This window comes from Branchiostoma lanceolatum, chromosome 9, assembly GCF_035083965.1.
Source record: "Branchiostoma lanceolatum isolate klBraLanc5 chromosome 9, klBraLanc5.hap2, whole genome shotgun sequence".
In the NCBI taxonomy this organism is placed as follows: Eukaryota; Metazoa; Chordata; class Leptocardii; order Amphioxiformes; family Branchiostomatidae; genus Branchiostoma; species Branchiostoma lanceolatum.
In genome coordinates, this window is record NC_089730.1 from 17,383,972 (window position 1) to 17,400,664 (window position 16,693).

The 16,693-nt window shown below is 41.2% G+C and overlaps 1 protein-coding gene across 3 annotated transcripts in view; it reads left to right on the top strand.

The window, feature by feature from the left end:
* Nucleotides 1–16,061, top strand: part of LOC136441516 (leucine-rich repeat-containing protein 4C-like) — a 60,552-nt gene extending 44,491 nt beyond the window's left edge. For all 3 annotated transcript variants that reach the window (XM_066437850.1, XM_066437849.1, XM_066437851.1), the window contains exons 2-3: nucleotides 11,206–11,945; nucleotides 12,469–16,061. In XM_066437850.1, the coding sequence (XP_066293947.1) occupies nucleotides 13,243–15,081 (1,839 nt within the window). In that variant the 5' untranslated portion in view covers nucleotides 11,206–11,945; nucleotides 12,469–13,242 and the 3' untranslated portion in view covers nucleotides 15,082–16,061. The remainder of the gene's footprint in view (nucleotides 1–11,205; nucleotides 11,946–12,468) is intronic.
* Nucleotides 16,062–16,693: the final 632 nt, after the last annotated feature.

Genomic DNA, 16,693 nt, shown 5'->3' on the forward strand with positions numbered 1-16,693 from the left:
ATTATCTTTATGAAAGTAGTTTTATTTGGTAAACCCTGTCTTGGTGGCTATTCCATGCTACGGATCTGCAATTACATCTGGTAAGATGAGAAACACTGTCTATTAGCCTCCACTATTCTGACACTCATGTGTCTTGTTTTAAATGAACATTTCCTTTATCATATACATAGCAATTACATGGCATCCGTCTTTCTCTCTGTCGATTTGAGGGCCCTGTCATTGAAGGCCGTATCGCAGCAAGCTCTTATTTTTCACAGTCAATCCATGTCCTTTTTTCAAAGATACGGGTTGGTGTAGTAATTGGGTAGGTTTTCCCACTCTTTTCCTATCCACTAAACTTCTTAGATAAGAAAATATGCTTCAGACGACGTCCATCTTTTTTTGAAATAGCAACGTGATAAAAAGTTTGTGAAAGTTAGAGCTTTCGGTAAATGCACATGGATGACCTCTCGTTAAATAACTGCATGCCAATATGAACACGCAAGTAAAGACGTAATGTTTACTAAACCACTAAAGTAGTGACGTCACAAGTTATTGCTCACTCAAGTAATAACGTCACGCTTCATTTAGATGGACATCCATGGTTTCATAGCATAAACGATTGGTAATCAAGTTGTCATCTAATTATCCACAATTTGTGAAGAAAATTGCGTTTTTCATGATGTCCTCTGGCGTTTATATGCATTATGGATGCAGATACAATGAACTGATTACGTTTATATTATGTCAATCATCCAGAACAAAATCACGAACTGGAAACGCAAATCACAAATGACATTTTAGCACGTATTTAATTAGATATTTATCATGTTTTGATTGACCCACAGCCACGTATCACGCAACTATACAGAGCCCATCCAATGATTTCTGCATTCTCCTTGCTCCTTTGAAGAACGAAGGACTGCAACAGTTCCCTCCTGATTTTTTTTACAACCGGTAAACCCTGCTTTCAGATTGCAATTCAAGATATCCCTCGACTTAACTTGATGGCTATAAAATAAGTTTTCCTGACAAAAACATTAGGAGAACGAAAATGATCATGATAACATTTGTCGCGTACACGTTCAATTAGTCGCTGTCTACTTCGCAGAATGGTGCACGTCTGCCTCACCACGATGTATTGACATTAAATGGCAGTTTGTTTCTAAAAGAGAATGGCAGAAACAATCAACGCACGCGGCAATCATTGTTAAACATAAAAATTGTTCTACCCGGCTGTGAAAGTCCCCAACATAAAGCGTGCATGTTCCGAGATTTATTTTAACGGCCAAAGACACTTTCTACATGGTTACGCGCTGGATATACAGGCGTCGTAAAAAATATTATTCAGCGAGTCGTGGCATGGCGGACGCTATTCCGCATCGATCGATTCATCCCGAATGTCCGCCATGAATCTGCAACGAGTAATTATCAAAGCGCTACATAGACGTTATAACTGCGTCTAGTGAGCACCAAATTATGCACGCTTCGCCCACTTTCAGCAAAACTACCTACAACCTTGGCAGGCTTAAGGGAGATATTAGAACCAGCCGAGATAAATGTTAAAGGTTTTGGGATCCAATATTGCAAGCGGGGTTAGCTTCGCGTGGATTGATCCCGAGGAGACCCTGGCGTATAATGTGCTCGGGCTTTTTTTCTCCTTTTTTGATTTGTTGACATGACGAGTGACCGTGTCGACGTTTTCATTCGGTGGAAAGCTTGACCCGTCAACATTCATTTCCGGAAGGTCAGCGGGAGGCACGCCCCGGGGGTGCTCCCCCTTCGCTGTTGGCACGAGTTTCATGAATTTCATCTCGGGGAAAAAGACTAAGGTATAATAAGATATGGATCTTACGTCGCCATATCACCCAAACGCTATCGAGCTTAACGGCAATCCTCTCAGGTGGGAATTATCTTGTTGGCCAGAAACGTCTGAAAGTCAATACCATAAGCCACGTGCCCCTTAAAACGATTAAATGAGCGAAACGTGTCACGCCTTGACATGACCGTGACATATACGTGAGGCATTAGGTGTGGCATTACCGCGTCGAATTCGATATCATTTTTCATGATCTTGACATTTAATATAACGCTAGACCTACTTTTAAGCATGTTTAAGACACCACTGTTCCTCTGGAATGACTTAGCTTGACGTCAAACAAGCCTGTCAGTGTCTAGATATGTAAAAATGGGTTGGTCCGACCTTGGTGCTGAATACATAGCAGATGAACATCATGCCATCATTAATGGATATTCTGTGGAGTTCATCCGTAGAGGTTCAGTTCGACGTTGTCTTATCTATTCTGTGATTCATTAAGACATTCTATATTAAACTTAATGTTATCTAAACATCTTTAAACATTCTAAAATTTTGCAACATTACCAAAAACGTGCAATGAATGTGTTCGCCATCGATCGCAAAGCTGTTTGTACTTGTAAATTCATAGTTTACGTTTGAATAAATCTATATTCATATTTAAGCAGGGAGTTGACTTGTAGTAGTGCTCTTTTCTCTTTGATTTTTTTCTTTTCTTGTGTTCATGAAGAAGAAAATACAAACAAAATATCACTTGTCTGCGTTAACTCCATTTATGCCCATTATCTTCTAAAGATATCTACGTCAATTGATCATAAAAACGTCTAAGTGTATTAACAGGGTTAGGACATTTTTGAACTCAGTGTTCTAAAACAATACGATAATCAGCCAAACTCATTTGTATCATCAAATCATCTGTACCAGTACTGTCAATTTGTCGGACATTTTAAAAGTCATAGCCAAATGTGATTATTTAGTATTCCATTTACAACGTGTGGTTTTTCAACAATCTGCTTTTCATTTTATGGCATGTCATCTACAAAAAAAAAATACATATGGTGATTTACCGAACAAAAAACAAGCAACATTTTTGCAGGACATCTTGGAGGACACTTTTGGAGGACATTTATATCATCGACGGGGACGCCATGAGTCTTGCGCAATTATGATCCACCACTTACCAAGTCACGTGTTCCCTAAAGTGACGTCACAGAAGCAATGGGCTGCTCTTCTTTAACAAAGCCTGGAATGAGACAAAGAAAATTTTGGCTAGTAAATAAAACAAAAGTTCAAATTTCCTTCAGAATAAACCTTCCTAACACTTATGAATTTTTGATGCTGATACTAACATGTAAGTATCTCATATCGCAATAGTTCCAAGTACTTCCAATATCATAAAATTGTATATTGCACGACCCTTTTTACGATCATAGTTTACTTTAAGACCTACTTGACCACTTAAGGACCCTAATTGGGGTCTTTATATAAAACTTTTACGATGCTACTTATATTGGCCCCATGACGCAATGTTTATGACGCTGTACGAATGTAACGCTTTAAAATTGGTTTATGGTTAAATGCGTGACGTCTACCAACGCTAGTTGCGACATGTATGTGGGAGTTTCAATAAAATGAAATAAACTAAAGTTCATAGCTCCCTTATGGAACATGATTACCCTCTTTGAGCGTACGTGACTTGGGATTGCCCTTTCTTTATTGCTTCTTTGTTACGATCTACAAAAACAGGAGCTGACGGGGCATATACGGGGAGGGGGTATGAGTAAGGCAATTGGATTAGCTTCACTGTGCAATGGTTGTACAATGTACAATAACACTTTAAAATATTTTGCAACAGTCCAGAATGAGTATCAATTCTGCATGGTATGGAGTGGACTATAAACACATTGATCCCGTGTTTTTCATGCAGTTTCGAAGAGTCTTGACACAAACTTGATAAAAGTTATGTCATAAGTTTTCGAAGGTCGCCTGCAGGAGGAAAGATGTTCAGTTCATATTTCTAAAAAAAAAATAGGGACGCTTTAATGTAACATAAGGAAGCATCAAAGAAAATGTTTTAGTGACTTTAACGTAATAAAAAAGATTTAGGCCAAGCTGCTTGCAGGTCAGGTGGCAATAAAGACTAGGTCAATTGATTTCGATCTGCTTGAAATATCAATTAACACCGTCTTATGCTAGGGTCACATTTCCAACCCGGGGCCCGGCCGGGCAGCTTGTGGGAACGAAAACTATGACATAAAAGACAACAAAACACATAAAACTTTTGAAAAATTATTCCTTACCAAACGTCATGTATATCCTTGATATGCGTCTTTTATTCTTTGTTTTCTCAAACAGCCCGGCCGGGCCCCGGCTTTGAAATGTGACCGAAGCATTACGATGTGTGACCATGAATGGTAGAGAAATTCTAATCGTATCAGCACGTTAGAACACACTTTACTCTGCCGCGCCTACAAATATGTAATACTTTCTGGATATGTACTAGTTTGTGAAAGCCTTTGGTAAATCCATTTTAGGAAGTTCCCTCCTGACAATATTATATCAAATTACACGATGTGCTGAGCAAAATGTGCAAAATGATGAAGAAAAGCGAAAACGTCCTAGTCAGTAACCGTGTGAGGTGCACCTTTTTTTAATGGAAGGATGGGTGCTAATAGCCTTTATATTACCTCGCTGTATTATTTTCCAATTCTATCAACTAGCATATGAAAAGCTTCATCCTAAATGACGTCATCACGCGGCTAGATATAATTGCTTGAGGGGAGACAACAATGGCAGACAAAAGACCAGGGTCATCAGCGTCATGCAAAGTTAGCCCACAGCTACGTGTGCAAAATGTCAATTGTGACCATTTGTTGCGTATTACAGTGTAGGGGACTATTTGCAATCCGTTTAGTGGTGAGTACTTAAGCGGGGCTAAAACCTTTAATTAAACTATGAATCTGTAGGCACAGGCCTTGCATAGGATTCACCTTTAAATGATAAACGAAACGCTTAGATTTGACTGCGCGTTCCTATTCAAAGAGCCGTCAATGTACAATTTCCAAATTGTAAACTTTCTATTTCATCATGAATTGACCAGCCCAAATGCTGTTGATATCTTTTTATAATTGTACATTTCCTTGTCAGTCAGTTTGAATTTTCATCTTCCGGAGGTCATGTTGACATATTCAATGCTAGAGTGTATCGCGTCTGTTTTCGGGGTTGTTAGGCAGCAATAAAAACAAAATTAAAAAATAATTAAAAAAGTTACATACCGTAACGACATCTCTGCAGCTAACTGACAACTATCTCGTTCCATTTCAAAATTTAAATTCAACAACGTTGCAACACAGATATATCATTTCTGTCAAAGAATAACGTTCACAAGTAAGGAATTTCCAGCTCAACACAACACTGCACCAAACTCACCCGTGACCCGCAAATGCACCATTAAACGCCAGATCGAGGCAATTTGACACGGTCTGGCTTTTACGGCTAATCGTGATTGACAAGTCATGAGTCTTGTTTAATCATCGACCTTGCCTGAGCCGGCACCACCCCGGTAGAGCTGGTGGAGCCGGCAGACTGGTGGGGTGATCACATGATATATCTGTAACACTCCGAGTGCCTTCGACCGAGCAGTGCTCTATTTAACGCCAGGTCCCTGTTGTATTGGTTTACTAGATTGAACAATGCTTAATGGGTCGTGGGGAGACGCAGGAAGCGTCTCACTCAATGGTTGTGTGATTGCTATCGATTCGTCAACCGTTAATGGTGGGCCCGGCTATTTGCCACTAAGATGGGTTCAGAATCGACTGGTGCAAATCGAAACTTCCTCAGATGGTGACGGCGGTATTACGGAGGAAACGCCCGCTCCTCATCAACTCCAAAGAAACTGCGGAAGGGATGACAATTTCCGCAGTTCAAAGGTCGAAAAACGGAAATCTTTGGGTCGAATAACCATTAATCACGGTCGGGTTTTACGGAAGTACCGGTTAAGAACGTAATTGAAGAAGGTTTCAGGCTATTGACCTCTTCCCGCTGCCCCGGTTCGCTTAACGCGCCGCGCTAATAGGGAAAGGCACACTTTAGCCCACATCGCTCCGGCAATCGAAACTTTAAGTGAGTTTGATGCGAGCTGCTCCATCTAGTCGTTTGGAACAAAACATAAGTCTTCATCTTTCTGTGACAACAGTAACGATTTCTTAATGCTGAACAAAATTTAGCAGGAGGGGAAAGTCATGAATTGGCAGCTGCATGTATCTTATAGCACGGTGCAGAAAACTTTTTTGACTGGCTGTATCTTATCAACCGCGCTAGACCAGGGTTAGAAAGCTCAATTCCCAAACAAAACGACCCGCCAATGGCTATCCTTGACCATCATCTGACGAATCATGCGCAAACATTGATTTCTACAGCACAACGGTATGCGGGTTGAAGAACCGCTTGTTACATTGTCGCCACACGATAACCAAATATTAACCAGATTTATTTGGAATTAGTTTGTTTGACTCTATTTCAATACGCTAATATATTCATCAAAACAAAACATCTTGGAACGTCATCATTTGTCCCCTACTCCCTTTACAAATAGATATAGATATTATCATAAACAATCTATAAAGGACAAAATGGCATCGGTTACAGTATACGTCTACATTGACGTCATTGAAATCGACCAATAGCTCTCGGCGAAGATGCAGGTGATGTGTTCAGCCGGTTGGCCACCAATCGTAGCGCCCGATGGTTTTCTATCTGCAAGGAGTCGGCTTTGTCTTCCGCGTATATATCGCACGTAGTCGAGGAAGGTAGTTGTCAGAATGATAGTATCAATTTACTCTGATGACACACGCTTATCAATTGGAGTGGGTAGAAATGCAATCAGATGTCAAATTCACGGACAGACCTTCTCGCTCACTAAGGAAATCTAATTCCAGACGAGGAGCCTAGCTTGCCGGCAACTTACCAGTCCATTTGTTTCTCCCTGCGGGCAAATAGATCAGTCCCAAAAGTCACAGGGTGGGTCATTTCAGTCCGATTCCGCGTAATCGTATTGAATGGCGTGTCTCCCTCAATTAACCCAGTCACTATTGCGCCAACAAAATCATTCCAAGTAATTTCATTAATATCAGCACGTGATCCTATTGGATATTCTTTAATGAGACAGGGAAATGGACACCGAAGATTGGCGATTCTGGCCTGTTGTGAGTATCAACAAATAAATAAATACACATATCCAATGATCGCATTATGTATTTTATTCGTTATTGTATCATTTAAATTAAACAAAATTAGATAAACATGCTAAGTATTTCAATGGGGAATTGATAAATTCGATATCTCATCTAATATCAAAGTTGTAAATAATGATATTCTCAGAATCTGGTAAGGAGAGAAAAGATATTGGAATTATGACTGAATATGGTGGCTTTAACTAGATCATTCCATATGCATAAGCAAGACAGTCCGTGTGGAAATGTAAACAACAAATCAACATTTTAAAGTTAATTAACACTTTCAAAGAGAAAAATAAGATGAACAATTTACCAACCAATTGTCTTTACTCACCTGACCTGTACCAATGGCAAATGCTAATTCTCCCAGTTTATACCGTAAAGAAGGTCATGAAAGGTTGATTAACGGTGGTGAACAACTATTTCAATCGTAAATGACTTGCCTTGAATCGGTATACATTCATGTAGTTTATTTTTGTTCCTTCGTTTGGATCCATTTTCCTTGGATGAAATCAACATTGCATTTAATGTTACTGCCAGGGAAAACACAAAAATACCATCATAGCAGTAAGGTATTTCATACTTGTAGCCCTAAAGCACATTCCGATGCACTTCCGATCGAAAGCTATGATCTAAAATTCTTTTATTCTTTGGTAAAGTGTATGAATTATCAACACAAATGATAAAGGTGTAATGTAATAAAGTTATTTGGTTAACAATACTTTTGAAAAGAATTTAAACAATACTATCAACATCCTATTTCCAAAGATTGCTCAACGAATTTCTTACAAAAAAAGTTTTTATTATTTTGTAATTCAAATGAAATCTTTACATTTTTCTATCATTTTTCCATCATATTTCAATTATTATCGCCGTCTAGTAGTAAGGGGGCCGATGAGTTCGATACCGGTCATAAGAGTTCACTGCTTCACAGCTTGAAACTGGGCCTGCAGCTTTCTAATAAGGTATTACACATTTTGAGCACGTCTCAGCGAGACGCCAGTAGACCTGGGGTTAACACCCGGTTATTGAAACGAAAAGGACTTCATTTTAAAAGTCATGGTTTATCTGTGGTTCCAGAAATGCAGCCATACTCTACGGTATTAGAAGGTCACACAATGGCGTTGTTAGACGTCACTCTTACTAATATCAATCAGGTTACGGCGGGGACTAGAAGCTTAGAGAGGCGAAGGGCTCTAAGCCATGCGTATGGCAACATACTCTCGGTGAGTGAGTGATTGTAAATCATGATATTTTACAATAATTCATCAGTTTAGAAGTTTGACAATTTGGGTGAATAGAGATACACGCCATCAAGATATTATTACTGCTATTAGCTTTTTGAATCTGATTTAATCATATAACGAAGCCCAAATCACATGAATATGTAACTAAAGCCAAACAATAAGATCATTCACCTTCAGACAACATACATCGACTGTCATGATGAAGTTTTTGACGAGGTTAACTGTAAGTCGTATTTCGGCGTGTGACAATCTATGTTTAATACACCTACTGGAAATCTGCTTATTTACAAACAATGAATAGCAAAATAGAAAAATTGAAATATTCCTTATGAGTCTTTCTACACAATTACAAGAATATCCTGGACCATCAAAACAAATGAGTGACCTGTACTGGCTAGAAATTGTGATCTCCCTCATGGTTTCAGGGCCTCGTGTCTACAGACATGACTACTAATAGCTTTGGGTGGAATTTCTACAATTGTTCATTCTGCATGTAGTTTCGTGCGAGTCTGTATCTAAGTACGATGACCAAATTAGCTGCAATGTAAATTGTCAAGCTAATTGTAAATCGCAATAAACTTAAAGTCAATCGTAGTATTGGAATAAAAATTGAATTTCATTTCATTAATCAAGATCAAAACGGGACCTTCAAATTATTTCATAACGCCTTGGGTAACCACAGGTAGAATTAAGATTTAGTGATGCAGATGTAAGTAGAAAACGAATTTGTTGTGTGAAAAGCATGATACCTGTAAGATGTAGATAAGATAGAAGTAGACGGCAGCTCAACTTAACGACTCAGAATTGTATTAAGGATCTTGATGACTCCCTCGCGGCTAAATCTCTTTATATTCCTCCGCCCTTATCACGAAGTTCATGTCTGCGTACCTGGAGTTCATTTTGAGGTATATATCGATGGAACTGCGATTGTTGCAGATGAAAGCTATAAGTGTGACCTTCTTTAAAGTTCCGGGTCAACGGACCGCTGGTAGCAATATCAATCATGTCGGCTAAGATAGGTCATTGAGTAAATTGCCCTCGTCATTCAGCGATGTGTCGTTCTTGAGCTAGATCTCATAAAGATATATTTAATGAGATCACCTTTTACTGAAGAGGTTTCACTTTGTATAGTTATGTAAGGTTTGTTGGCATGTATCCAGACGACGTTTCTACTTCATGCCTAATGATGGCCTCTACGTTTTATCATAATGTGAGATAAACCGTCTTAATTCAGCCGTAAACGTTGCATCTATTTCTTCATTCATGCCCACAAGCGGAGTTTTAAAGCCGCAAGTGGCGTAAGCTTTATCGACGGAGTTATTGTTATCAATCTTATCTTTTATGTTTTTTCATCAAATCTTGTGATATCGTATATCAGGCATGCGATCGTGCAGAATCGCGTCGTTTTTGTCTGTCTTAATTGAGTAGACCACGAAGGACCGAGATAATAAGGTGTTCGGTAATCAGGTACTGCTGTGCGTTTTACTGTCGGTGTTACAATCCCGCTGAGTGTGTGAACGATGCTTGCAGCCATTAGATTGCTTATACTCCTTAATTCAAACGATACCCTGCACGAAGTATTGTATATCTTTGATGCAATTTTTTTTCAATATTCCATTATATCAATTGTAGTACATTTGCAACGTTAGTTTTGCATTGATACACCACTAGGTATTACGTAGTATGTTAGCCTGCTTTTTTCAATGATATGATGGGTCATATGAAGAAGCCAGAGATCCCCAAAAATCTTAGATAGCATTCCGTAACAGTTCTTAATAGAATAGTTCATATTACCAATGTTATCATTGCTATATTTTATAATACTGTATGTCTACCTTTTCTAAATGCTGTTATATGTTGCGATTATCACTCGGGCAGGACCCTGCCAATAAACTTACTTATATTGAAGCTTAGACCTGATGTATTTTCCTATTCTACCTTGCATTTGATTTCGTAATTCGAACTTTGTTACAAAAAATGCCTGTGCCTGACTCTGAACATCATTATTTAACTTCTAGACTGTATCTTATCTTCTTGACATTTTTTTTAGATATACACACCGAGTTTCTTATCTTAGTAAACAAACAAAACGCCCCTACTTGGTATTTTGCTCACATCTCAAGCTAACACCTTTTCGCCCCGTTATCAAAGAGAGTGTTTTCCAATCGATTGTCCACCAAAACAAAGCCACACAAATGGCGAAAACGTTTTTACTTTGAATTCTTTTGTTAACGCTTTAGAAGGTGCATGATTTAGCACTTAGGCCAATCAAACATGCCGGTTTTTAATAGAAGGATACCAACGTTTTTCTATCTAAGGGACCTCAAGTGCAATGAAATGTATTTTTTAATGCATATCTAGGCTCAGCGCGACTGCATTGATATCACATTTGGTAAAGTAGATGTATCCTCCTTATCACGCTTAATGCAGTATTCGTAAGTAGGATGCTTATGAGCATAGATTGGATGAATTAGGGAGGGGGTGGGTATGTAGATGAGAAAGGTCTATCAGGATCTGTGGTCTAACCATACATATCGATCAAGCCCCAAACTGAGAGACGAATTATACCATCGCAATAGCCGCCTACAAGCATTTGTCATTCTAGCGGAGCAGTCCAGTAATTGTACGAGACGCGATAAGCTGTGGTGGACGGCAATACCGAATAAGTGATTTGCTTTGTCGATATCGGTAGCGAAGGGGGGGGGGGCGAATTTGCCAATTTCCAGAATCCTGTATCTCCGTTACACGAGACTGTTTTTATGCTTGTTACGGCCTAATCTCCCGCTACAGAGGTCCTCTTATGTCATTATGCTCCAGGGGGATTTAAAGCTATTGGAAGACTAACAGAACTGGTCTCGGAAGATCAGAAAGCCGATTGTTTTGGTCGATTATGCGAGCAACTCATCTGTACTCATTTCCCTTGTTGTAGGTCCAGCCTGCAGCCCATCGGTGCTGAGGCAGGTTTCGCATATCGCCGTGCAGAAGGAGAGGAAAAAAACACCCACTGCTCCAAATTTGACCCGTGAACTGTCTGCTTCCACCAAAATCGGACCCACGACCGTTGGGGATAACGCCGAACTCTCGCAGAATGCGGAATCGCCGTGGTGGAAAAGCTGAACATATAACCAGACACCTAACAGAGACCAGAAGAAAGGAGATTCTCTCCTCCTACTGGAACAAATGATGAAGATGCAAGCGAAAATTCCTTCCTGAACAACCGACTGCCAATACATGATATCTTAAAACTGCCACTAATCAACTGCTTAACGAGTCCAGGGCAGCAGGGACAGTCGATATCCGCTGAAGAACTGACGATTTGCATTTCCGTCAACTACAGACGATGTAGGATTAACCATTGATAGCAAGTCTCCGGCCCACACCCCGACGGATTCATCACAAAATTCGGGACATTTGTCGTGCTGCGAATTTCTGACGTCTTTGCCACACACAATCTCTTCGACTGGCAGCACTGGAAGCTTCAGTTTTCTGCAAGGTATGTCACCGAGTGTTTGCATCCCAAATATCGACTGACCCAAACACTGGTAGCGAATGGCCAGGCATCATAACGACGACTCCAGAGGGCCAGATGGGTCAAGACCCATCTACAATTAAGAACAATTGCAACCTAGAGACTCATACCAACCGTCTACCACTCGTCTAAAGGGCCAGGTACGTTTAAAGATTACTAGCCAGCTTTTGTAATCAGTCGGAAGACTGATGCGCATTGAATACTCCGTAAGCATCGTTATCTTGTGATAAGGTTCAGTTGGTAACAGAAGCGCCATACCTACGTGAATGTACAAAGTGCTATTGACACGCCGAATGCATAAAGCTCGATAGCGAGATATCTTTCTGTATGGGGAAGTAGCTAGTCTATACATCACGGCGCAATGACTTTTAGGCTATGTTTTATCCTTACGTACGCGCTATAATTTACGTTGTAGGATGCTAACGCCTCTCCGCTTGACGTGCCCGAAGAGAATGGATTAGAAATCACCTTCTACTGCGAACCTGGCAGCGGCACGGTTACGGTCATTCAGAGAATACCTGTGTAGCATATCATCTTTGTTGGCTGGCGAAGCACCCAGCGCAATCCGTTATTTTGAATATCGTGATTCTAAAGCAACAGGAGGTTGCCAACGAAGCATTACGACTCACAGGTCTATTCTACGTTCATTTTTGTTCCTTGCAGGGGTCAGTTACGAGGCTTAATCTACCCATTGGAGACCAATACAGGCTCTAACCAGATTCCTGGAACTCAACAAACGGTGCTGGGTGTAGCTGGCAGTGGTTGTGTCAGCCCGGAAGGATTTTGTCTGTTTGTTAAGCTGGGACCATGAGATAACTTGTCGGAATATCAGCTCAGTCAGACATATATGGACGTGCCGTGTCCCCCGCAGCACGTGTCGATTTGGGGATGTCCAACAGCTCAAAGGACCAGCCTGTGTGTTTGACAATCGGCATTTTGTGGTTTTCGAAATCCTTTGTTGGCAGCAGGCCCGCAGATGTCCCCGACTAATTGTGTGATTCGGGGCCTGATTGAACAGCACTGGTAGCACACACTGTGGTCCCGTGCGCGCTGCCAGGAAATCTTCCCATCGCCGGTGAGACGCGTGCGTGGGAGGCAAGCCTGCGTTTGATTGCCAGTTAGCGTCTTGCTGGGGTGCCGGCACCTTCCTATTCTGTGCGCATTTCCTACGAAGGTACACACGAAAAAAGACATCATCGCCACTGGGAATCGTGACCTATACGGAGGGCACGTCTACGAATCGTGAGAGCGGGACGAATAGATATTCCTCCGCATTAAAACAAAGTCCATGGATACAAGAAACATCTCATCAGCATTACAACAGAGGAAGACATCTTTAGGCACGTGTGTGTACCTCAACATCGGCACTGAAGTAGCCATTTTGGGCAAACCTATAGGCTTTAGTCTAGCCTTCAAACAACGGCATCAGCAGACATCATGGCGTTAAACGAGGTACGTGCATCATTTAATAACGGTGAGAAATTCTGTATCGCCATGGCCGCCTTGTACACACTTTTTGGATGTGTCGAAACTCTCATATGCCCTCGCCTGTGCAACTGCAGCGGGTCGTTTGAAAACGTTCACTGTAACGGGAAAGGTTTGACGAAAATACCTAGAGGAATCCCCGACTCAGTCCTGTACCTGAACCTACAGAATAACAACATCTCCAAAATACAGAGAGACCAGTTTGTTGATTTCGTGGACCTGAAAAATCTTCACCTTGGCGACAATCTGATTGGAAGGATCGAAGACGGTGCTTTAAACGGTCTGAACAATCTGCACATCTTGGAGTTATACAACAACAGGATAACCTATATTCCCAGAGGAACGTTCAGCGCCGTTACCAACCTTGAAGAGCTCTGGCTGAGGGGAAACCCTATCGTCTGTCTTGACGACTACGCATTCTCGCAACTGCCGAACCTGAGATATTTAGACATCGGAGAACTGCACGAGCTCAGGATAACCTCCGAGAACATGTTTGCCGGATTAAGTAGCTTGGTGAACTTGAACATGGCGGTAGCAAGTCTCTCCAGCGTGCCTTTTCTTACACACCTGAGCAACCTAGAACAGTTAGACCTGTCTGGAAACTCTCTCAAAACCATCAGTCAAAAGTCCTTCAGTGGACTAGACAGGTTAGAAAGACTGTTGCTCGTGTCGTGTCGTATAACGAGCGTGGACGTGAACGCTTTTGAAGGCCTGAAATCTCTGACGGTCTTGAACTTGTCTCACAACTCCTTGACCTATCTGCCGGAAGGTATTTTTGATATGACCCCTGCTCTGAGAAACATGAACCTTCAGCACAATCCTTGGAACTGCAGCTGTGATATGACGTGGCTTTTGGAGTGGATTCGCAGCAGCGAGCGTAACGTGACTTGTAACGACTGCGGCAAATGCAGCAACCCCCGCCGACTCAAAGGACAACAGCTCGTCAACTTGACAAAAGAGAGTCTCTCCTGTCCGGGTGGAAAGACGACGGTCGCAAACTTGAAAATCAACATGACAGAAGGAGGTGAGAAAGACCTGGAGTGCCTTACCGGACGAGACACCACCCAGATTTGGAAAACCGGTTCAACGATTAGATCCGGGTCCTTCCAGCTGAGTGTCAAGATATCCGGTGACGGTAGCGTCAATGTCACCGACGTCACCACAGACGGTTCCGGTATCTACGCATGCGGTAAAAGTAACTCTCGCCAAATCCTGTCTAGCGCGAGAATCACGTCCGTCGCGGCAGGTAGAATGGCACGTCTTCAATCAAGGGCAGCTAACTCTGATGCCGATGATGCCCAAGATTTAGGAGAGTGCAAAGTTCGCGAAGTAAGCGTAGATACCTGGGTCCCTAACGACGCTTCACAGACTCCCGAGCAAAAGGAAAACAGAAACGATAAAACGAGACCCACGCGAATCAACAATGGCGGCAACGTGATGGTGGATGATACAGATGGGTCAGAAACAAACACTACAAGTGACCACAAAATTTACATAATTGGCTCTATAGTTGGTGTGGTTGTGCTCGGCATACTGGTCTGGGGTGCGGTCATAGGTGCTCGCAAGAGTAGAGCCCGCAGAATTGCGCGAAGGCAGAAGAAGAAAAAGAAGGCAGAAAGAGAGTCCTGCTACGTGGCGTTTCGTAGCGACGAGGAACTCGATGTAAATGAAATCCCTCCTCCTGATGTGTTTAGTATTTACACAAACCAACACTATCAGGACTCCAGACATTCGGGCCTAAAGGCAGAGGCTGACGTCTTCTCCGGCCTTAAGGTAGAGACTGAAATATAAACGTTCTTTCTACTCTCTCTTCTTGCTAAGCAATTGTTATTTAGACAACAACTGTGATCTATGATGTGATCGCCATGTGACCCAAGACCCTACAAGCTCATAGATACATTGCTAAGAGCGAATTGGATTCTAGCTGTGAATTGAAAGATTATAAGTTGATTTGCGTGTATATAGTAGCATTGCCATGTTTTGGGTGTTTGTAAAACAGATGATAGAGTCGCTCGTGTAAGTGACAGACTAAATGTAATATTCACTTTGTAAATGATCTGTAAGTTATACAGTTGTGTGATTTTTTATGACTAAAAGATTGCCTTACTACAAAAATACTGTTGTACATGATACCAACTTGGCCAATACAAAAACGAAATGTGACTGTATATACAAAGGCAATCTGGCTAAAGACAATAGATTTAAGTTTAATTTCCTTTTTTATATCTGATATATATGCTCATTACTACCTGAGCCCCATGTTGACGCCAAGCTTATCTGTTATAATTACTCTAGAGGTCCGTTTCTATAGCATTGAAAATCTATCTACGTGGAAGAAGTTAAGTTTTAGACAAAAATCACTTTTAACCAACATTGGTACATACAAAGGCAATAATCTTTCAAAAAAATACCAGTCTGTATAAACATATAGTTCTATGTGAGTAGGTGGTGAAGATGTTGTTTTGGTTCACATGTGGGTATAGAGGCTTTGCGATTAACGGTATAGTGATGGAAGCATTTCTATAAGGTGACCTTATGGTTGTACCATGTATCTTTTTATTCCATCCACCAACATTCTGCAGAATGCGACTGTGTCACTCTCCTTTGTCAGATGAATAAGCCATAAGCACCTGTCTACTTTCATCAAGAAAATGCGTTACCAAGTGTAATATAGACTAAATAATAGTACAAAAAGTTGTCTTTTATGTGAAAAAAAATCCTATGAAAGACGGGATTGTTACAAATAAATAGGTTTTGGTACTGATATAAAGGATGCGGTGTATACTTGAAATTATTTCACTCTAAAGTCGATCCATTGGTCGTTATCACTGATTAAACCAAATTGCCTAGCCTGCACTGATCTTCGGGATTTGTGACGTCAGAAGGGGGTCAAAGGTAGCCAGAAGTCGATACCTTCCACCGTGCATACAAAGTACATTTTCCCTACCTGCAAGAAGGGAAGGATCTCAACGTTACCATCTACTAATAGTGTGAGTTATCCCATACTCAAAATCATGCTCAGCAATGTCCTACTATGACCCCTGTTTGTGCGCTGCAATGATGAGCTGTTTAATACAGCTTAAGGTCATAATCTCGTTTTCTAGAAAGTCCAGAATATTACCAAACAAAAAATGATGGGGCTGAACAGGTTCAAACTACATTAAGAGCGAACTTGGTAGATGCCAGTACACCAAAGGGAATTCTGAAATTGCATTCTCACATGGATCGCTGTACGTTCTCGCAGTGCCCTAATGGACCGTTACCACGCAACCGTGGATAAACATTTCATGCTGTTGGTCTGCAACGTTTTAGGAAGCAATTTATGCTGGTGGGAGATGGGAGCGGAACTGGGGCGAACCGACGTAAATTGGCGGTGAATGGCTATACTTAGGCAAGGGGAAAG